The 24437-nt window shown below is 29.9% G+C and overlaps 4 protein-coding genes across 4 annotated transcripts; all 4 read left to right on the top strand.

Moving 5' to 3' along the window:
• The first annotated feature begins 943 nt into the window (after nt 1-943).
• Nucleotides 944-1852, top strand: LOC103829564. Its single transcript, XM_009105236.3, has 2 exons — nt 944-1470; nt 1616-1852. Exons 1-2 carry the CDS (start codon nt 1006-1008, stop codon nt 1670-1672), a joined length of 522 nt encoding a protein of 173 aa, XP_009103484.1. The 5' UTR covers nt 944-1005; the 3' UTR covers nt 1673-1852.
• Nucleotides 1853-5591: 3739 nt separating this feature from the next.
• LOC103829882 lies at nt 5592-9084 on the top strand (the record flags this gene model as incomplete). Its single annotated transcript, XM_033275990.1, has 10 exons — nt 5592-6128; nt 6281-6382; nt 6633-6713; nt 6786-6895; nt 6974-7109; nt 7181-7367; nt 7476-7999; nt 8098-8295; nt 8402-8743; nt 8840-9084. Coding segments are annotated over 10 exons (2310 nt in total), but the record flags the coding sequence as incomplete, so codon positions are not given.
• Nucleotides 9085-9616: 532 nt separating this feature from the next.
• LOC103829563 (precursor of CEP5) lies at nt 9617-13499 on the top strand. Its single transcript, XM_033276113.1, has one exon. It carries the CDS (start codon nt 10396-10398, stop codon nt 10810-10812), a length of 417 nt encoding a protein of 138 aa, XP_033132004.1. The 5' UTR covers nt 9617-10395; the 3' UTR covers nt 10813-13499.
• A 2246-nt stretch (nt 13500-15745) lies between these two features.
• LOC103829562 (precursor of CEP6) lies at nt 15746-24100 on the top strand. Its single transcript, XM_033275745.1, has one exon. The coding sequence runs from the start codon at nt 18515-18517 to the stop codon at nt 18818-18820; it is 306 nt and encodes a 101-aa protein (XP_033131636.1). The 5' UTR covers nt 15746-18514; the 3' UTR covers nt 18821-24100.
• Nucleotides 24101-24437: the final 337 nt, after the last annotated feature.

The raw sequence follows: 24437 nt of genomic DNA, 5'->3' as shown, positions 1-24437 counted from the left end.
AATTAGGAGAAGCACAGTTATTACGTTATGACAAAACATCATATCACATGTACACGACCAGACATTTTGGCAATGCATATCACTTCATATTATCCAGATAATAAAAGGCGGGAATATAATAAAAATAATAATAAAGGGTGCGCATAAGTGTTTTACATAACTTCGAAATCAGTTAGACACCATACAATATGCTTTACAAGAAAAGCAAAAACACCACTATCCATTTCATGCCACTGTATCATAAATGTATTACCAGAATCGACCAATAACTGAACTGTGTTTCAAACACATAGAGTACAAAAGTCATTTATGTATTTTTCACACAACGAACTGAAATTATAATTTCATTTGGACTGGCTAGTGAAATACAGATACTTGAATTCACATGTAGCTGAGAAGTAAAACAGAAATAAAGAAACATTATTATATTTGGATATTTGTTTGTAGATCAAATTTTTTTATAAGTACAAGCAAAAACAGTTCTATGTATTTCTTTTTTAATTTAGCAACTGTGTCGGAGCGTGTTTTCAGCAGAAATTCTTGGGCCTATTTTTGTCTAAATTCCAATAGCCAATCAGCTAGGTGACACGTGTACAAGACATCACCAGCCCTAGTAATTACTTTCATGTACTGAACATATTAGGTTTGATGATAAAATTTAAATACTTGTCCTTTGAACATAATTTTTTCTTATAATAAAAAAACATTATGTATATATATATACATATATATATCCAATGAACATTTACCTTCCTAACTGTAACAGCTGGAAAACTTTTTTTTGGATGAAAGAATAAATATTATACTACTATTTTGGTTATTATGGCTTCATCATTGATGCTTTGTGCATAAGAACTAAATGAGTATTGGGTACTATATAATACTACTGCACAAGACTTCTCTGTGCAATTGACTGTCCCTACCAGAATTAACTCTCTCTCTCTCTCTCTCCAAAAGAGTCTTTAAAGTGAGTTTATAGTTGGACACAAACGAGTTCTCACTCTAATGGCATGCTTAGAAATGTACAACTCCAATGGTGGTGGTGCGAGTCCTAGAATCTCTTTCTCTAATGATTTCGTTGAGATAAGGCCTGAGACTACGAAGACGCCGAGATCAAGCCCTCTCTCCAAACAAGAGGGTTCTTCTTCAGCTTCTGAAAATTTCGAGTTCTCTGTCTCCAACTACACAATGATGCCTGCTGATGAACTTTTCTCTAAAGGAAAGCTGCTGCCTTACAAGGAGACTAATCAAGGCCAGAGAACATTGAGAGAAGAGCTTCTAGTTGACGAAGACGAAGAAGAAAGTCCTCGTGATGCAACCAACATATTCTCTCTCAAGCCACCGGTCTTCTCATCTTCTTCTTCCTCTAAGGGAAGGTGGAAAGGGCTTCTGGGCCTTAAGAGGGCCCATGTTGGGGCAAAGAACAATGAAGAGCGATTTTTTCATATGATCAACAAGAAACAATCTCAGGTACTACATCTCTCATCTGGATTTTGTCAAAATCTTGTATCCATCTTTTTCTTCTGTGCATTGATGAAAGTTATGCAATTTTCTATTTTCGGGTCAATGTCAAATGTGATAAAAAATTTCTTCCATTGAAATTTTGGGTTGTCAGGAAGCAATGAATGGAAGAGAAGGGTCAAGTTGCAAGGAACTGAAGAAGAGTATGTAGAGCTTATTAAAAACAAAAAGCTTTCACTTTAGCTAGAAACATGTTTGCTTTCAGATTTTTAATATGTTACATTTATGTTAATCTTGGATCTTGAAAGTCATTTAAAAACCTAAAAAATCAGGCACTTGTGTGTTATTTGTTTGACCGAGATGGTTTTATTTCATCAACTCTTTTCCACTACTCATGTTTCATTGATCTTGTGAGGTATAGATCTGTCTTTGAAAAACTTTGTTGGATGTACAAAAGAAAGAGAGAGAGAGTAGTTCAGAAAATTAAATTTCCAGTCTTAAAAATTGAAGTAACGCATGTCTTTTGTCATCATAGTCTTTACAGATCTATCATCTGTCGATTTGTTATTAGTTATTATTACAGTTCAACTCCAACTTCTCTCTCTCTCGTTGACCGCATTATCTACTGCTCGGAGCATTTCCGAAATAAATTTTATAGCTTTAAATATAGGGAAATTTGAACCAATAACCAACAAAAAAATTATATTTCACTAATTAACCATTTCCTTCCCTCTCTCCTTCCTTTTCTTTCTATCTCTCTCTACCCTCTTACTACAAAACCAATATTTTCTTCTTCCAATATAGTTATTCAACAAATTAACCCTTAAATATAGAGGTTTTTGCTTTAAAAAAAACTTAAAAACTTCAAATTTAAAGTTTTAAAGTTTCACTATTCAAAATTCCAAATTTGAATTTTGTTTTTTATTTGCATTTTGGTCTTTATAATCAATTACACATCCCACTAATGAATTTTAATTATTTTAATTATTTATTGTTTTAATCTTTAAAACTTTTGTATATCATAAATGTTTCAAGTTTTGTTTTAATAAATTAAAATTTTACACATAAAATTATATAAATATGTTTAAAACCAAAATTAAACAACAATAATATTACAAAACAAAACTTGATAATTTTTTTTTTAAAAAAAGATACATGAGACATAATTATTACACAAATTTAGATATTACAACAACACCAATAATCTAGTAAATTTGCTCCAGAACTTCTAAAATATTATCCAAACAAATGTTATGTAACCGAAGATGAAGCATTACATAAATAATTTTATGGAATAATGTGGTATTTTTCTTGTAGTTTAATATTTAATTATGTATTTATATTTATAATTGGGCAATTCTCATAAATAGACCATTTTAAAGTTTTGATCACAAAAGTAGACCACAAGAAGGAAAGTGATCAAAATGTTTCATTTAATAGGTAAAAAGACTATAATACTCTAGATAAATAAAAAATAAAAAAAATAAAAATAAAAAAATAATTTTTTTTAATAGTTTTAGATTATATGTTTCCAAATTCAAACATTTTTATAATTTTTTTTGAAATATTATTTTTTGAATTTTTTTAAACCTTTTTTTAAATTTTATTTTTTTTAATTCGAAAATACATTTGAAACTATTTTTAAAATTTTTATTTTCAAAATTTTAATATTTATTTTTTATTTTATAAAATTTTAAACATCAATCTCAAATTTCCACCACTTAACTCTAAACCCTAAGATTTGAATTAGTTAACCTTAGGGGTATAAATGTATTTTTACCTCTTTAATGAAATATTTTGGTCATTTTGATTCTTAGAATCTATATTTGTGACCAAAACTTTTTTAGTACTATCTTTGGGTATTTCCCTTTATAATTTTATATTTTAGTGTAATATTTTATTAATTAATATTACTGAATTATTTTATATATGTCTTGGTTATTTATAAAAGTTTTATAGGTTTATATTAATTATGAAAAATATAAAAACTATATTGTAAAAGACAAATAATTTTGAAGCTAAACTTGAAGTTTTGCTATTGGAGAAAAATTCTTTAAAACTTTAAATATAAAGTTTTGCAAACTCCAAAACAGAATCTTTTTGGGATGCTCTTAATGCATCAAAGTTTCACAATGGCATATATATATATATATATTTTTAAGTAACATGACCACTAAGTTTCTTTTCTATTATAATCACAAAGGCCTCATTGTTAAACTGTCTCAAAAGAGGCTATCGTCTAACACAATGAACAAATGTAAGAGATTAAGACATGTGCATGTAGGGCTGGGCATAAATTCCAAAATCCGAAATCCAAACCGAATCCGAACCAAAACACCCGATCCGTACCCGATCCGAAATATAAAAATATCTCAATGGATCTTATAGGGTGTTACAAAACATATCCGAACCCGAAGTGTTATTAACCGAAACCCGAACGGATAACCCGAAAACCCGAAAAATATCCAAAAAAACCGATCCGAATGTCCAAATTAATATATAATATAAATATTTGAAACATAAATATGTACTTCAAATATTTAATTTCATATTTATTTGGATATGATATCTAACAATAAGTATTGAAAATTTAAATAAACACTTTAAATACTCTATTATATACAAAGAATGATATATTTTTTATGTTTTACTTTTAAATTTTAGATTTTACTTTAGATATATCCGAACCGATCCGATATAACCCAAATCCGAATGATATATGGTTACTTAGACATATCCGAACCGATCCGAAACCGAAGTGTTATATCCGAATCCGATATGTACTTGTAAATTTACAAGAATGGGACCTAGGAGGTGTTACAAAATGGAACCAAAATCCGAAAAACCCGATCCGAACCCGAACGGGTACCCGAACGCCCAGTCCTATGTGCATGTGTAGAATAGTAAAATGCGATTCTCTTGTATCGAAACAGTACGTTGCCTTATCAGTTTTGACTAACGGCATGACTGGTTTTCCTGCTGCCACCCGTAAATGCAGTTCTTGCGGTTGCTACCGGTTGACAGCGTTTCGAAACAATTATACAAACCGCTATAAATCGCTTCAAACCGCTTCGAACCTCTTAAAATCAAAAGCAGATTCCAGCTAGCGTTTGCGGTTGCGGGCAGTTGCGGGAGGATAATGTTTTTTTCTTTTTTTTCAAAAACCATATAAATACAAAAATAAAAAATATTCAATAAAAAATTTAAATTGGAATTATAAAAAGAGAAAAAGACTAGGATAGCACCAAACCAAGTTTTTGTTCCCAAAGTAGCACTCAAGGCCCAAAATCACAAAAATAGGTTTCATTAAAGAGGTAAATATACACTTATACCCCTTGGGTTAATTAATCCAAACCTTAGGGTTTAGAGTTAAGGGGTGGGGTTTTGGAATTAGGGTTTAAAATTTTATAAAAAATAAAAACTAAAATAAAAAATAAAAAATTTAAAAACAGTTTCAAAAAGTACTTTTAAATTATAAAAAGAAAATTCAAAAAAAAATTCAAAAAAAAAATTTCAAAAAAAAATTATAAAAATTTCGAATCTGAAAACATATAATCTGAAACTATAAAAAAAATTCTTTTTTTCATTTTATTTATTTTTATTTTATTTTATTTTATTTTTATTTATTTTTGTTTGTTTATTTAATTTTAAACCAAGGGTATTAGAGATATTTTACCTTTTAATGAATGTCATTTTTGTGACTTTCTCCTTCTATTGTTATTTTTGAGACATAAACTTCAAAAAGTGCTATTATTGACAATTGCCCTTATAAAAATACCAAAATATATCTATTATATTTTAATTAATATTATAAAATTTAAAACAAAAATATTTTCTATAATATTAAAAATTTAAAACTATAACTTTTTAAATATAATTTTTATATTTATTATAATATTATGATTTTTGATATTTTTATAATTATATAAAATGTAAATATTATTAATTTATTATTTAACCGCTGTTGTATTTGGTTGCAAGGTAGACTTTGCTCCCATTTATCTAAACTAGGCTTTTAAATATCTCTAGAAATAGAGCGGCATCTAGTCTCTTTGGGCCTGTAATGAGATTTACAAATATATCGAAGCTCGATCTGATAATCAATTAGGCTTTAATTAAGCCCAAATTAAATAACGAGCCTACAATACAATGGCAATCTATACAAAGGACACGTGGCATTTAATTTGTGGGTTGGATCACGACGACGAAGAAGGCATGGCGGCTTCTTCACTTGTCGTTTCTTCGTCTCTCTCGTAAAACCGAAAAGTTTCACCCACCGATGCCCCAGGCGGAGCTACTCTGAGATCGCCGGCAGATTTTGTTCGCAGAGGGAGGAGAAATATCGAGGTAGAAGTAGACAAAACCGAGGGGAAAAGAAGCTAAGGATGGATTGTACGCGGGTGAATTGGGAAGCGCTCGATGCTCTGATCATCGATTTCGTAACCTCCGAGAACCTGGTGGTGGAAGAAGACGCATGCGCGAATTCATCGCCGTCTCCTTCTTCCTCGCCTTGTATCTCCTCATCGTCGTATCACGCTAGATTGATCATTCGCCGGATCCGAAACTCGATTGAGTCCGGGGACATTCAGAACGCCATCGATACGCTTCGCTCTCACGCTCCTTTCGTCCTCGATGATCACAGGATTCTCTTTCGCCTTCAGAAACAGGTTAACTCTCGAATGCCTCCAGCCGATTTAGGAGGATAGGATCCGTAATTTTATTTATTTTTGGTTTGTTAGGATTGCTGAAAAAAAATTCAAAAATCGGATGAATATATATATAGATGTTTTGTTAACCTGAGAACGAATCTTGCTTTCAGAAATTTATTGAGCTGCTGAGGAAAGGAACGCATGAAGACCGTGTTGCTGCTATTCATTGCTTGAGGACTTGTGTTGCTCCCTCTGCTCTCGATGCCTATCCGGTACTCTCTCACTCTGAACATTTTTTATTTATTTATTTTGTTACATACTTTGCTTTTTGTTATATTCTTTCTCTGTTTGTGTTTGTTTATTTTAGCTCCATCTTTATTGTCATTAATATTAGCATAGCTGGCAACCCTTCTTGTTTATCTATCATACTGTGTTATCAGTAGTAAGTCACTGTTGTGACTGGTTCTCAGTCTATCATGTTCTGACCTTGTGCATATATCTATCTGTCTATCTATTTTTAAGGAAGCTTACGAGGAATTCAAGCATCTCCTTCTTGCACTCATTTATGATAAAGATGATCAAACCTCTCCAGTTGCTAACGAGGTATCTCACTTTTTTTTTTTAATTTCATCTTTTGAACTGCTGCTATAACATCATGCGCTTTCTGTTCTACAGTGGGCAGAGAAGAGAAGGTATGAAATGGCTGGACTTATGTCATCTGTCTTGAGGGCTTCTTTACAAGCATATGATCCACTTTTTTCAATGACGCTTAGATATCTGATCAGGTAAAAGTTATTCACTGTTATTATCCCCTTTTTTTTTTCACTTGCTCTGATTAAGCCTTATCTCTTACTTTTTACCAGCATACATAAAGGATTTTGCTTTCACCAAGGAATTTCCTCCGCAGTTTCTGATCTCACTCATAGGTTGCTCCTGGAGGAACGTGATCCCCCAGCTACTCCTCTGGAAAGCATGTACGAAGCACCACCGTTTGATGAGGTAACGTGGCAGTTAGCTTCTTGTTCAGCGTGCAATACGCATTGTACTGATTTTTAATTATCAAATTTCAGGTGGACATACAGGCTCTTGCTCATGCGGTTGAGCTCACTAGACAAGGTGCCGTTGATAGCATGAAATTTGCCAAAGGTGACCTCTTCCAGGCTTTCCAGAATGAATTGTGCAGGATGCAATTAGATGTTTCTGTTCTTGATGAACTTGTTAAGGAGTACTGCATATACAGGGGTATTGTTGATTCAGGTTGGTGGTCAACCTCTAGGCAGTTTCATGATACTTTTTTTCATTATCTTATACCTCCTTTTCTTGCTTGGCTTTTATGAAATTCTGATCGTCTTAATCTGTGATCAGAGATGCAAATGATCACGGGTCCTGTCAAACGCAACCAATCTGAGGTGACGCATAGGTTATCAAGAGACTGTTCTGCTGAAATAGATCTCAACACAAGTCAACATTCAGATGTTGAGGACTACAGCATGCTTGATGGCGCACTCGTAAATGACTCTGAAATGTCTAGCAAAGAAGGAGGTGAAGTTGGCAGTGAACCAACCAACGTTTCTGAAGATTGCAGCAATAGCTGGTCAAACAAATGTGAAAACACAAGAGCTCTGGTTAGAATTAGATCCCATATGAGCTGTGAGAGCAATAAACGCAAAAGATGGCGAGGGAGAATTGATGAAACGGATCGTCTTCATGATCCTTCATTTTCGAAGACTGAGACAGGCATAAACCCTTTAGAGAACAAGTATGAAATAGCCTTGGCGCTGAAGGAATTGGTTAGCAGAGGAATGGTAGCAGAAGCCGGTAATGAGATCAGCACCATGGATCCAGACTTTTTCACACAGAATCCGGTTTTACATTTCCATCTTAAGCAGGTAACAAGAGAAAGCTCCCTAAGAGAAACTGCTTGTATTTTCTTCTTCTTCTGCTCGGTAGTGGGAGATACAAAAGAATATATATGTATTATGAGCAGGTTGAGTTTCTAAAGCTGGTGAGTGCTGGTGATCACAACGGAGCACTAAAGGTCGCGTGCTCTCACTTAGGTCCCTTGGCAGCCAATGACCAGTCTTTACTGAAGACGTTGAAGGAAACTTTGGTAGTTTTACTCCAACCCGACGGAAACACAACTGGGAAAGATTTGCCTTTGAATGATCTGGCTAATACGCTACAGGTAACAACAGTGTTTATTAGTTTCAAATCTCCTCTGCTTTTTGTCTGATAAAGCTTAGCTTGACAAATAAATGGTTGGCTTGTTGGTTTCTGCCATTTTCCTTTAGGTCTCTGTGGGTAATAGGCTCGGGATTGAAGAACCGCAGCTTATGAAAATAATAAGAGCGACGCTTCACTCCCATACTGAGTGGTTCAAGCTTCAGATGTGTAAAGACCGGTTCAGTAACCTCCTTAAGATAGATTCTTTGAAAGAAGTGAACGCTGATTTGATCGGTGCTATCAAATCAAGATCAAACAAAGAGAACAACGCAAACTTGTCATCTCAACTCACGACGACGTCTTCGAGCACCATGACCTCCGAAGATGGTGGTAGCAGCAGCTTGATGATGACGACTCAGACTTCGTCAAGAGAGGCCTTGTGGGAAGAAAGTGCAATACTTAAAGTAATGGTACGTTTCTTCAAGATCCTTATTGACTTGTGGACCAATGTTTTTTTTCCTTATTAAATTTTAGTGACACACGACTCACTAGAGAGATGGTTTCAGGAATTTCTGGCGTTGTCGAGGTCTGATGCAATACAACTACTATCACAATACAATGGAAACGCTGAGGCTGTGATTCAGCAACTCTTTGGCTAAAACGAACAGAGCGAAAGTTCTTTTAAATTTGCATGAGATTATTTGTTTATTCTTTCTGCATTTGGTGTATGTACATTACTTTACTCAGATACACTTGTGAAAGAAGAGAAACAATTGCTAGTTTTAAACAATAAAAGTTGTTGCAAGAGAAACAAGAATTCATATTAGATGGGCCTTAGCGAGACCCCAGTTGGACCCCTTTTTTTTTTCCTAGAAGCAGCCCAGTTGGACTCCTATCACGTCATTTTACTCTTTTGTAGTCACGAAGCAGCGACGGAAGCTACAAAGATTCTGAAATATATCGAAAATCCCATATATTAATTGAGAATCATTTCAAAAAAATTATAACTTTAAATTTGTATAATTAAAAAAGAGATTCTGCTTAGGTGTCATTTAATTAGGATATCAATTTAGTTTATGTGACAGCTTAAGAATCAGCTGAAAAAATGTCGGTGCAAATTTAATTTCTAGAGAACAATATATTAACCCAAAATATAAGAAGCGTATATTTTTTTCTTAAATAAAAGTTACGAAATCACCAAATATGATTAATATATATATATATATATATTACAATTAATGACTATGAATAATAAATATTTGCATCGTTATTCATTTTTGTTTAATTTTATATTATTTTAAAAAAAAATCACATTAACTATATAATAAAAAAATTAGATTTTTTCTTATATGTTATATATTGAATTTTTTTAAATGATTTTAAATTACAAAAATGAGGAAACCTTATATGTTATATTTTAAAAGTTTTAAAATGACTTTAAATTACAAAAATGAGGAAACCTTATATGTTATACTTTTATTATATGTTAGATTTTTTTTCTTATATGTTATTTAAAAAAAAATTTAAAACGACTTTAAATTATAAAAATGTAAGTTTTCCTTAAACATACGACTAAAAGTATTAAAATGACATGTTTCAGTTCAATTTGACCTGGAAACTTTCAAAACCATATGGACGATAAATGTCAAAATAATTCAATTATGTTTCCTTTTTTCAAGAATATATTCAGTGAAGAAAAAAATTATGTCATAATTTGTTTAATGTCCAATCCGATCAACCCATAATATATTAATTATAGTTTAGTTTCACATTTTTTAATAAAAATTGATCCGGTCAATCGAAAAGAAATTATATAATAACAACAAAAAATATTGTATATGTATAAAAAAAGATCAAATATATAAATAAATTTGTCAATAATATATACAAATAAACTCACCATGCGGAAAACGCATATTTTATCCTAGTGTTTATATATAATTTAAATTTTGATTCAATTAGTTGCATGTTTTCTTTACACCAATCGTTGTATTTTAAAATAATACTAGTACTAGCATGCGACCTACTTTGTAATAATTTTAATAGCTAAATCGACTTAAATTAATTAGTTTATACTTGCAATAGTAAGTACGTTATAGTCTCTATATAAATGCCCCCATAGATGGAAGTGTTACTTCACACCACCATTCTCAAACATTCTGAGAGTCCAAAATTAACAACGATATTTAGTTTCTCTTATTTTTCTGTTTTCTTTTTCTTTCCCATTTTTTCTCCAATGGAATCATATATGGGTCAGAAGAAAACATTGTTCGCCTGTGTTTTTTTAGTGATGGTTCTCTTTTTAGGGTTTAGTTGCGTCCACGGACGAATCCTAAAAAATATGAATGTTGATCATGAAGATAACAAGAAAATGATGGTAATGCACAACGGACTGATGGTTGATCAAAAGACGGTGCAGCTCTCGCCATCACCACCGTCGCCTTCACCGCCGCCACCGGGAGGTAAGGGAGCAGAAGATTTTAGGCCTACATCACCCGGTCATAGCCCTGGCATTGGCCATAGTTTACCCCACAACTAATCATATTTATGCAATTCCACATATTCATGTGTCTCAGTATGTGTTGTTAACGTGTGATTTGTTGTCTTTTAATCATTCTCATGCAGTTCCACTCATGATATGTTACGTCGGTCGTTCGAAATTTCTTTAAATATGGCTTTATTGAATAAAATGGTTTAGGTTTTCTTTCCGATCCACTCAAGGTTGAGTACACATGATACTTCATACGTATAATCAATCAATCGGTAACTGTAAAATATACACATTGTTAAGTAATAAATATGGCAAAAATAATCATAAGAACTGAACAACTAATCGAAGCTTTTATATAAATTATGATTTAATATTTAAACACAAACATGGCATTTTATATACTTTTATACATTTCTATAAATTACTTCTATTTTTGAATATTGTCATTTATATTTTGCATTAAAAACTGCGACATAAATCTGATCTTATTTCTTGTATTCCAAATAGAGATTGTAGAGATTTAAGATTGAAATAGTAGAGCTGCGGATGTAGAGTTTTATTTTGAAGTTTTATTTTATTAGTCAATAAAATAATAGCTAGTATATGCATTTGTATATGCGTTAAAAACTAAAAAAATATTTTGATTAATCAGAATGAGGTATATTTTAATCACCCTAATTCATTGTATATGTAATTTATAAAATACATAATAACTCGTTTTTATGCTTAAGAATAATCATGTGTTTGATCAAAAAAAAAAAGAATAATCATGCATGTGCTCACATGCAAAAAGGCCATACATGAAAAAAAAGTTACGGCATTCGTGCGGTGGTGAACTGAAAGAGTTTATGTGAGTCCATGTTTACATGGGACACTTGTAAAAGATAAAGACATCTCTTGGTATGTTGGTGTTCAAATTTAATATTAATTGTAAAGGGAGTGATTACTTTTTGAGCTTTCGAACCTTTTTGATTTGCTTTCAATGTTATTTACTTTTTGAGTCCTTTATAAATAATACAAGCCACTGTTTATTTTAATTACGAGTGATTACGTATAGCAAATTGTTGTTTTAAATACATAATAAGGTCTATAAAAGAATAAATTGAAACGAAACCAAAAAGTCTGTGGTCGGAAAGTGTGGTAGGCCCTTGAACTGACTTCCCTGCGTGTAGGAACCAGGCAAAGAAAAAGAAAAAGTATCAACCTTTTCAATTTTCAACATGACGTTAAATGGGCTGCACTGCCGGCACATATTATTTTTATATGGCGCGAATATTCAAAAGTGTGGGATAATTCGACTATCAAGTGTTTACAATAAATTACAACTAAAGACTAATTTTATTCCAAAATTACTCTTTAGTTTGCCTTTCAAAATTCAAATTGTATACATATGTTTCTTTATTTTTGGTCAAAAGTTCCAAAACGTTCGTAGATAACATTCCAAAATTACTCTTTCGTCTGCGTGATTTGTCCATCAATGTTATGTGAATTTCACTCCTTTTGTCAATAAAACTGCTTTAAAATGCATAGTCATTATTAGACATAAAATAATATCAAATTACACATGCAAAGAATGCATTTTGATATATTTCATTTGGTGGAAATTGTAACTCGCAGATTGTAATATTTTGTTACTATTGTATCTACTAATATTCTGTAATATATAAACGACAATTATTGACATCAACAAAGTTCAGAAGAATTAATTTTAATTAGTAGTTATTGTCTCAAGCTACTACAAAATATTTGATATTATATTCAATTATCATATTCAGCTAAATACTCATGTAATTATTTATCTTATAAAAAGCTTAACAAACAACTCACCGAAGTCAAATATCATTGTCAAACAAATACTATATTTCTTTTATCGACTGCCCATAAAAACTTAAACCAAGTTTTGATCCGTGTAAAAGTCATTCTGAAAAATGTTAGACAATCTCCAATGGTAAGAACCTCTCATAGGTACTTATCATTATTTTAGTTATAAATTTTTAAAATTTTGTAAATTAAAAACTTTTTAAAGTTGCAATATTTTGTCATGTCCAATGGTACAAATTTTTTTATGGATTCTTAAGAAAGATTAGATATTTTAATGGTAGAACATCTTCTTAAGATGTACAAGAACAAGAAAAAATTAAGTTTGAAATGAATTTCAAACTTAAAAATAGAAGAACACGAGATATTTGTGTCATTAAACTTAGCAAAACTAATGTCATTACAATGCCACATATACACACGGATCAGAGCAACCACAAGACTATGTACTTCAATACTCATCTACCACTCAACAAACCAATTCAGGAGGAAAAAAGTATAGTTTTGAAGAGCTTATGTAAGGCAATCAGATCAACACACAGATAAGGGAGAAAAGAAGTATTATTTTGACGCCACCGGTTTTTTTTATCTATCCATACTTTCTGCAGATTCAATACAATTCATTAACTTTTTCAGAAAACAAAGCTTATAAATTTTGATTTTTGATTATAGAGAAAGAGAGAGAATGAAGTAGACGAACCTTGGTGCCTTGATCGAAAGATTTAACCCTGCAGAGGCAAGTGTAAATGTCTCTTTAGTGAAGATTTTCAGGGAAACCACCAAGGATTTTCTCAAAAGACAAGTGTGAATGTCTCTTTTCTTAGACTGATTCTCAATTTTGAAGAAACCTAAATTCCCAAATCAGAACATAAAAATCCCTAAATTGAGATAATACCCACGAAATCAAACATGATGAAGAAGAAATAATTAAGGTTTGAGGCCTGTGTAAAAAAATTGATTTACCAGACAAATACGAAAAAGAAAAAGAGATGACAAAGAGAGAAAGAGGCTGTCAATAAAAAACGGACACGTTAGAAGTTTTTACCAATTTTAAAAACTCTCTTTTAGGAACCGGTTACTATCAGTTTTTTTTCTTTTTGATTATTTTTGGATTTTTTCTTAAAGAACCTTTCTTTAGCAACCTCCATTGGAGGTGTTCTTAGATCCGATCAGATCTGATTTATTTTGGGTTATTCGGTGTAATTGTTATTCCAGTGTAAAAGTCAGTTTAACAAACACTATATATATCACCCGACTCAACTGAACTATCATCTAATCAAACCAAACGGACTATTCGCTCGAACGTTAACACAATCACATGCAAAATGCCTGAATCGAGGTTTTATTGCAAATTTTTTGAAATACTTCATCAGTCGGTCCAACCAAATGATCAATATCACTTTCATTATCAGGAATATTTTGTATAAAATCCCAAAAAATAAAAAGAATATTTTTGTAGGATTCAAATGTATCTTAACGTCGCCATGCGATTTTGTTTTATTTTGACACTTGTTTTCATTTATTCCGTCTATCCATTTTAAAGTTTTATTTGAACTTTTAATGTGTCCGACAACGCCGCCATGCTTGTAAAAAAAAAATAGTGAGTATTAAAAAACAAAATAAAGCCAAGTTGCTATGAAACATTAAAGTACTGAAAGACGAGAATAGTTAGTTCGTCAACGAGTGAGTAGAATCAAGTCAAAGGCACCATTGCCATCAACTTAGCCACCAACTCTTCCTTACCACTAAGTTTTCTTTATCGTTTGTCATTATAATAACTTCTTTTAAGAACCTGTGTGTCTTTATTACCAAATAAGACTATACCGAATTCCAGATTAGTATGTAACATTAAGAATATTGACTTCAATTCTCAGTTGATTTAGATACATATATATACCATATATCAACCATTCTATGAGTTAATGTTTTGGGTAGTTGTATCTTATATATTAAAACAGAAGTCACAACCTTGATTCATGTGTGATTTTTTTTAAAAATGGACTTAATGAACCTATTCATAAAAATTCATACTATATTTTAATTCAGACTAATAATAAATATAATTTTTAAAATATTTTAATCATAGTATCCTTTGATATCTTTTCATTTTAAATAAAAATATATTTAATTTAAAATTCTAACAAATCTGTTTAAAAAGATTTTTACTAGATCTTCATTTTTGAAATTATATTTAAATATTTTCACTAATTTCAAAATTAGTTTAAAATATTATTATACATTAATATATTCAGTTATATAAAATGAAAAATAAAAAAATCTATAATATTTTAGTTATTATATAATCATAATCAATCATATTATATTAAAATTATTATATTGAGCTAAATATAATAAAATTGTATTAAATTATTAAATTTATATATTTATATATTTTATTTTCGTAATTATAAAATATTTATGTTCAAAAATAAAATCTAATATGTTGGGAAGATGGGTTAACATTATCAAACTATATAATACATGTATAAAAATTAACATGTATTTCTTTAAAGTTAATAATATAAAATCTTTGTAACTACTTTAATCATAATATATTTTCATTTTAAATATAATATATATTTATATATTATATTTTAAAAATTCTAATAAATCTGTGTAATATTTAAACAATAACTTAATGTATTTTAAGTTATCGTTTAGAAATGAAAATAAATAAATTATATCCTATTTTATCTACTTTTATAGTCATGATCATGTTAAAATATAATTATTATATTAAAATAAATATGATAAAATTATATTCAATTGATAAATTTATAAATTTTATTTTCATAAATATAAACTATTTATTTAAAATATAATATGATGATAGAACGACTTAAAATTAACAAACTATATAATACATGTCTAAAAATTAACATATCTTACACTTTTATATATACAATAATAAATTATCTAAAATGAATAAGCATAAAAATATTGATAAAAAGAAATCCAGTTTTGAAATACGGGTCAGAATTTAGCATAAATTAAATACAAAATATTTTTTAAATATATTTTTTCATGAATATATTAATTTGCTTAATAACTAAATGCAAATACAATAAGATAAATATATAATAAGAAGTGGCAAATACATAAGGTTTAAACAATTAATTAATTATAACATGTAAATTATAAAATTATTGTATTTGAAATAGTTATATAAATATTTAAGTATATGATTAACATTAAAAATATATACCACTTATGTTCTAAAACAATAATTTATGTATAGAAAAGTGAAAACAAACACCCGTGCGGTTGCACGGGTCAAAATCTAGTTCTAAATTAAAATTTAAGTTTTACTCTGTGTTTTATTTTAACATTTTAAGAGATAAAATAATTGACTTATTATCATCAAGTTCGAATTTCCCGTTGAAAACACAGATTTTCATATGTTTATGACATTTTAAGAGATGAAATAATTGATTTATTATTCTCAAGTTCTAATTTCCTGTTGAAAACACAGATTTTCATATGTAATAAACATCTAAAACCACACAGAGAACTATTTTTAAGACTTTTGTATTATTTTTTGATTTTTTTGGAAGTACAACAGGCTGTAAAAAAAAAGAGAATAAGAAACTCGACGGCTTGCTCCCTATGTTAGGATTTTGTTTGTCTTTTGTTATTCACTTAACCAATTTTAGGGAGGCCTATTGGAAATAGAATTTGTGTGGAGTTTGAAAATTTTAAGAGTTAATAGATTTTTAAAAGTTAAGTAGATTTGATGAATTCTTATCCAATGTATTGTATAAATTGTCATTGATTATTATAGATTTTCATATATACTTTTTTTTCCAAACTTATCATTCTATTTTTTTTTTAATTCTTTCATAAAATAGAACTATTTGAAAATTAAATAAAAATTTTGGTTTTTTAATATTTTGACATTTTGATTTGTCTTGTTATATTTTTGTTTTGAAGTTTTTAAGATAAACCTATGAATTTTCTCATGATTTTATTTTGATATCAAATAGTTATATTTCATGAAAGATTTTTTTTTAAAAAATTTTTTTTTTTAATAATTTCTGTTATCTTTAGTTTTTTTTTTTTACAATCATCTTTGACTTGACAAAAAAATGTAAAAAAATCTTGTTGTGTTTGTATATTTGTGTTTTTGGTACATAGATTTTGAGAATCTTATGACTATATGTGATATTTTTAAAGTTGAGTGTTATGAGTAAAACTATAGAATTTATGTCCCAATAACAAAAGAGTTTAATATAATTACAAAGTCAATAAAACTAAACTTTTTGAATAACATAAGATTTTCATAGAATTTAAAAGTCTAGAAACCAATAACAAAGGTTTCTAATAAGATTTTAAGAATTCATTAACCAATAACAATAAAATCTCTAAATTTTAAAATTCCTTCAAAATTTAACTCCCAATAACCCCCTTTAATCTAACTTTATTTGTTTTTACCTATTCATCTGGAAGAAACAACCCGTTCTCAAGAAAAGAAAACAACTCGATCGTTCTTGAGCTTCGTTAGAAAACAACAATAACAAATAAGAGATTAATTACTACATTCAGAGAAACAAAGTTATACAACATAATTAACGGTTCTAGAAGGCAAATTAGAAAATACGAAAGAATATTGGTACATGTAATGATTACAATTATTTTTTTGTACGAACATTTTATAAATATGACTTGATGGTAGCCAACCCTTTTGGTAGTGGAGAAGATCTTGTAGTTGTGAGTGGAGTGTCCTAATTTAAAATATACTTTAGGAGTCAAGAATGTGATCATATACCCACAGGGAATCTCAACAAATGCAAAATTTTAGTATATATAACAAAATATTAATTGAAAACGTATCTTAAAATAATTTCTCAGGCCATCTTTTTCTAAAGAAATAAAGATAAAACTAGTGAAGTCTCTTGAAAAAATTAACTAAACGAAAGATTTAAGAAAGAGAGGCATTCCAGTTCCCAACAACCATGCTATATAACTTTTTGTTGATTATATACATCTATAAATAAAACAGGATTTCTTTCAAGATTTGTACCATATTTTTAAAAGTCTAAAGTATATATAATTTTCTTGTATATATTATCTATAAGGAGATGGCCAGATGGGAGAGGGCCATTCAAGCATCAGTGCCTTTCTATGGTGAGGGAAGGGCGGCTTTTGTGGAAACTTAGTTACCCTTTGGCATTTTATAAACAATTTATTTTCAGGGCTAGAGATAATCGTTATCGAATTTTTTTTTATATTATCAAACCTTGGTTAGTCCTGACTCCTGACTGGAGCAGATAAAATGGTTTCCCCTTCATTTTTTTTTTTGGTTTCCCCTACGTGCTTACAGTTTTTTCTCAGTTTACAACTTAGGAAAATGTAGTGTTTTATATGAACACATAGTTAATATCTTTGTTATCACCAGCAATGTTGATCACCAGCTATGTTTTATTTCCACTGAAAAATTACAAAAGGTATACAAGTATGAGAGATTCAGGACATCTGCACGCTTAGATTGTGTCATATTAAATTATATTTGATTTGTTTACTATAAGATAATAGCAACAAACTAAACTTATAAAAATTTAAAGCTGATTTATATTGGTGATGATTGAAACCGACGTTTCTGATATTAGATGTACCTTAAAAGATACCAAGGGTCCATCATATCGTTTGTTTACTAAAGCATATATATGTTTAATACTACTATTACACCTTTTTTTTATAATTTACACTATGGATTTTCTTATACTACGGAAAATTGATACTTGAACGGTCCAAGTTAAATCACTGGGCTCATTGTTCCACTTCCACTCATATTACACTTATAAAACGATCGCTCTTTCAAGTAACTTAAAAACATAAGCCAAAGTCGGGTGATCTCTTTTGTCAAAAAAAGTCGTGTGATCTCAAGCGTCTTCTCTCATAAACCTAGAAACTAATCCCAGACATAAAAAATAACATGAAACTCTCAGCTTATATCATTCATACCATTCTCTTCATGTCAGTTGTATTTGATAAAATACAATACAATGAGGCAAGACAGTTGCAAACAGACGGTAAAGATCGTGATCATCAATTCACGGCCGGTTACACTGATGATTTCGGGCCTACTTCACCAGGTAATAGTCCGGGCATTGGTCATAAGATGAAGGAGAGTAATGATACTGTTGAAGGGCTTAAAGATGACTTCATGAAGCCTACAGCGACACCAGGACATAGTTCCGACGTTGGACATGCTGTCAAGAACAGTGAGCCTAAGGCTTAAAAAGATTCATATACTTTAGGGTACTGCTTAGTTGCTTTTACTAAATTACTATGTATCCTTTAAGAAAAAAAGAATTACAATGTATCTAAATTATTGTGTTAAGTGTAATTTCAATTTAGTCTACGTAGTTTATGATATGTCATTCGTAAGTTGGTTGACTATGAGTTATTAGTTCATTAATAAAGTTAAATACGATTTGTGTTTTAATTCATTTGGAACCTTATTTCTTGCATGAATTTGCATGTTAATACTTTATACTTCGTACGTAGTGAGCTTCTTACTACTCGCCACCATGTGCAAATTAAAATGTAAAATTGCAAAGATGGAGATCTTTTAGATTATATATATATATATATAATATGTGTGTGTTTCTGTGTAAAAAGACATCTTATACAAAACTGGGACTTTAAAAATAATAGTTACAAATGGATGGCCGGCGATAGAAAAAGCAAGGTTTAAATATTTCCAAATTAGGGAGAATGAAATTAAAATGACTTTACACCAAAAAAAAAAAGAAAAGAAAAAGAAATTAAAATGACTTAATTGAGTTCTTTTAGCTATTACAATTAAGATAACGCATTAAAAACTATTAATAAGAAAATATTATATTTCCTAAGTTTCAAAAGAGAATAAATTTTAAACTTTTTACATATTAAGAAAATATATTAAATTTTGATTATTAAAATATTGTTTTTTTATAATTAAATATTTCTCACAACTTTCAACCAATAAAATTTTAATAAACACAATAATCTTTTTTTTTTTAAGTTTACAATTTAACATTAAATAATGCATTGAAAAGATAAAAATGTTTTTTCAACATTTTTTTTCTAAAACATGAATCTTTTCGAAACCGATAGATTATTACATACATTTTCCTTCCGTCTCCATTAGCTGAAGTTGAAACTGTACAATACAAATATAGAAAGTGATTGTAATAAATAAATAATGGTTTTTCTTTGTCGCAGTTGTAATGGTGAATTCTGTTGAATAAGATAATTTACATTAAACATTTCATATCTATTATTGGAAGATTTCCCAAGTACATATTCAAGGTAATTATTTTGTTGAATAGTAAAAATAATACATTTTGTAGGGTGGGCAAATACCACTGGTGCAGCGTACTATTCAACCACTAGACACTAGTGCTTCATGCAGGGGCACTAACCAAGGTCTGGTAACTAATGTTGAATTTAAGTGAGTATTTAATAAGCTTATTACTAATTACCATGGAAGAAAAATAACTTAGTGTGGGCCACATGCCACACCCCCTTCAGCTCTAGGTCCGCCCATGGCTTCATGTTACCATACCAGATTCAAAGGTTTAACAAAATGCATACTCAAATCTTGTGTACTTTCCTTGAATATATAAGTTAAATCGTTTTGGGCGGTCCCCTTAAAATCATAAAAAATTGGTTGTAGTGCTGTTAAACATAAAAGTATAACTTAAAAGGAACATCTAAGATAAAACAGTAGATAATTGTTATATTAGGTAGAACTTCTCTATCTGTCCATATATTTTTTATATAGAGCATTTATAGTTATATTATTAAAATTCATGAATGGTAAAACCTTAAGTCTAAAATCGTCGAATCTGGTTCTTGCATTTTCAAATAGGAAATATTACAATGTGACATTCCTAATAGTATAGCTAAACCTTTTTTGATTACTGTGAGGTTTTACTCAGCATACTCAAGTATTATCAAATTGCATATAATACTTGAGGCACATACTAACGGTTTACTACTTTAAATGTACAGAAATCTATCTATCTATACTAATAAAGGAGAGTTTTCTCTCACCTTAACCCTCCACATCATTTTCCTATATGGAGCATTTCTGGACACGTGGCAGACTAAGAATTTTCAGTTTCGAATGTTTTGTTATGGTATTTGGGTTTTTAAAATATGTTTTTGTTCAGGCCCATTGAAGTGTAGGGTTTACCTCATTTTCTGAACTTGGATTTTCACAGCTCAGCTGTCGACTAATTCAAATGACATCGCCGATCAACTCTCCGTAACGTCCTCCACTCTCATTAATATGTACTTTAAACCGAGTTGTTTATGAGGTTTATAGCGGTTTGAAATGGTTTAGAACGGTTTGAGTGATTGTTGCAAAACGCCAACAACTGCAAAGCTGCGTTTGCGGATGGTAGCGGGGAAACCAGTCATACCCTTAGTCTTAGTGAGTTTCCTCCACTATTATATCCGACTTATTTGCACCAGAACACGTCTGATCTCTTCTATGGCGGCGTAAAGTTGAAATTTTAGAGATCATGTATGCATTTTGATCGGCTTGATGAATCCAAGGAATAAGTATATAAAAGGAAAGCTAAGGACGTTGCTGGGATCTGAGTCTGGTGCTCCGGTGTTTTTTTTTTAATTAATTATTAACGTTCTTAGAGCATAATTATCGCTGACACCGGTGGCACAGTTTTTTAGGAAACCTTTTTTTGATTATTTTTTTGTCTGAAATAAAGAAAAATATTTAAAAACGAACCAATCGCAGGCCCCACTGACACGTGGCGGCCCAACAGTACAAGAAACACTCCAAAATAGATTTTTATTTCATAGTTTATGTGCGATTCTTATGGTTTTTATGGGGCCCACGCAATAATTTTTTTTAAAACCCCATTAAAGTTCCGTGATAATGGTGGCCTTAGTCATAGGGTGAGCTTCAAGTGTGAAAGGAACATAGATGTGAATTACTAAATTATATTTAAAAGTCATAAATGTCAACCCCCCCTCCCCCATGCTAAATATATTTGTTGTAATGTTGTGCATTTGGACTTTTTCAGTGTGATTGAAGATATATTATTGTGGTCGTATCATAAAACACTAACCCACCATCACATTTTAGCTACTCGCGGTGGAGAACGAGCTTTTCATGGTGGATGACCCGTCTTCTTATGAGGTACCTCAATCTCATTAGATATGAAAGGTGCAGCCACATCTATGGTTGCAATGAACAAGATATTGATCACACTTTGCTTCACTTACTACTTTGATATATCTTCTCACTTTTTTGATAAATCTTGCTCTTTTCACATCTTTAGCAAATGTCACCCATAAAACAAAAGCTAAAGTAATCAACGAATTCTAAAAGCATTTTGCTCAATTGGATGTAGCGGTAACAAAAAACTCTATTCATTTCTAAGAGCATAATATTCAGAAATTCTGGTGTAGTCGCAAATATTGGTTGTCATGTTTATTTTTATGCATATATTTGATTTTTTTTTTATAAAAAAAAGTATGTTAAGAAACTGATGGACAAAGTAAAATAAAATTTAAATACCTCTATATATTTACTATATTTTGTTCCTACAAACACATAAATAGTTTTGAAATCTTGACCACAAAAATAGTGGTTCGGATCATTGACAAGGCAATTCGCAACATGATTGCTTTTCTTCGCTACAAGGCTGACCACAAGCTTGCATGCTAAATGAAATGTTGGTTTTAAGTCTCAGTTTAGAGCTTTGCAGTTTAAAACGTTTTTTTCAACCATGTAAATTTTCATCTGTAAGCCTTTATTTCTGTAAATTTCTATTCTTTATACAATGATAATTGAATTTCACATTTCATAAAAAAATAGTTTTGAAATCATTAAAATATATATTAGTGTTAAAGATCCTACGCGCCGGCATACCCCTAGTTAAACTATAATTAACACATTATGAGCACACTATGTCAAACACATGAAGTTTTACTATATAAGTGTATAATATTTAAATTTACTCAAAAATGAATATATACACAGCAACATGCATATTATATAGCCGCAAAGCACCCGAACAGGAAAATCCAAAAACATTTCTTATGCATGTGCAGTAAAAACACTAATTTAGTACCAGTTGTAATATCACGAGATCTCGTGAGAGTCTCAAAAAGTTCTGTAAGAAACTAAAAACATTTATATAGTTAAAAGGACTTGGCTCCTTCTTGAATCTTGACAGTCTAAACGTGCACTCATCTTCTTAATTACCACTTTTTAACGATGACCACATTCACATCAATTTGGTTCGAACTTGTATGGTGTCCGAGGAATATGCTTTTTATTATTCGGTGCAAATATTCACCAATCATCATATACGTTTTCCCTAATTAATGATAATGTTATATACATTATAAACTCTATAAATTAATAAACACGGTAAGTTAATAAATTTTTGTTATTCCAAATTAGACTGGTGTAAAATATGACATGATTCGATAAAATAATAAAATAATAATATTTAGAAAATTTATGGCTAAATATATGGTCCCTTTAAAATCATAAATTAATAATTAATATATATATAAATTTTCTATATACATAAATAAAACATCTTATTTTTTATAATTTTTAAAATGAATTGTATCTCTAATTTTTATTTTATATTTTATTATTTTAGTGTTACTTTATTGAATTACATATAAAAACTGATTTGTATACTTCCATATGTATTCAACATACATAAAATCTATCAAATGATCTCATATGTATTTAACTAACATGTAATATTATGAAATAAAATATTATTTCTTTCTTTTAAATAATTTTTAAAAAATTTAAGTCTGAAAATGGAAAATTTCTCTAAATTAATAACTATATAAATTAATAAATTATCATACTCCCAACATTATTAATTTATAGAGTTTTTACTGTATGTTGATATAAAGGGAAACTTACAGAATATAATTTCCTTCAGAAATACTTGATTGAGTTTAAAATACAAGTTCACACAAAACGTAATAGCCATAAACTACAAAATATCTGGTTATCTCATTTTTTTAATGGGAGTGTATATGGGGTTGTTTAGAGAGTTGTAGACAAGCAGAAGGTAATTTAAATGACAACATATCACTGATATCAACATAGATAAGAGATTAATTAGAGATCACATTCAAAATCAATTCAAATATATTTATCAGCCGTGACGTGGTTGGAAAATCCTGAATTCACGACATGTATCTTCCTGTCCTAAGTGCATCTCCAACCATATTCCATTTTCAACTCCAAACATTATTATGGAGTAAAATTTTCTTCAACCCCACTCCATTTTCAACTCAAAAATGGAGTAATGGCTAGGGTTACTCCATTTATGGAGTAATCTTATCCATTACTCCATTTTAGAGTTGAATTTTTTTTATTTTTAAAATGGTCTTTTGAATCTTTAATGTTTCTATTTTTTACTTAAATAATATTTAAAATGATACAATAACATGAAAATAGTATATTCCACAAAAGATTATTTAATAATTTAAAATAAATGCATAAAATAACAGAAACATAAATAATTAAAATAAAAATAAAAATAACATAAAATAAGTAATTTAATAATCTGAAAAATTCGTTCCGGATCCGCTAAGGTCGGTGAAATATTGCCCAAACAGAGAAGTCTGAGAAAGAGTTTGTTGAGCGTGAACTTGATGCACCAATTGAACTTGGAAGAGAAGCTCTACCTCCGGATATCGAAATTGCAGAAGATGAAAATGTCCGAATTCAAAATTTTCTTGCTCGATTTAGGAATATCAAAGATAAAAAAGCTCATTTTTCATTACGAAATGCATTAGTTGATCATTTGTAGGAAAAATATTCTAATGCTCATTGTTGAACCCACATATATGTTTTTTTT

Source organism: Brassica rapa, chromosome A07 (genome assembly GCF_000309985.2).
Source record: "Brassica rapa cultivar Chiifu-401-42 chromosome A07, CAAS_Brap_v3.01, whole genome shotgun sequence".
In the NCBI taxonomy this organism is placed as follows: domain Eukaryota; kingdom Viridiplantae; phylum Streptophyta; class Magnoliopsida; order Brassicales; family Brassicaceae; genus Brassica; species Brassica rapa.
The sequence above is the reverse complement of the archived record's forward strand: the minus strand, read 5'-3'. Positions and strand labels throughout refer to the sequence as shown.

Bases quoted from the DNA above. Each gene is read 5' to 3' on its own strand.
- LOC103829563 (XM_033276113.1), top strand. From the start codon at position 10,396: ATGGAAGTGTTACTTCACACCACCATTCTCAAACATTCTGAGAGTCCA.
- LOC103829564 (XM_009105236.3), top strand. From the start codon at position 1,006: ATGGCATGCTTAGAAATGTACAACTCCAATGGTGGTGGTGCGAGTCCT. The intron at 1,471-1,615 runs GTACTACATCTC...TTGGGTTGTCAG, and splicing joins TCAACAAGAAACAATCTCAG to GAAGCAATGAATGGAAGAGA.
- LOC103829562 (XM_033275745.1), top strand. From the start codon at position 18,515: ATGAAACTCTCAGCTTATATCATTCATACCATTCTCTTCATGTCAGTT.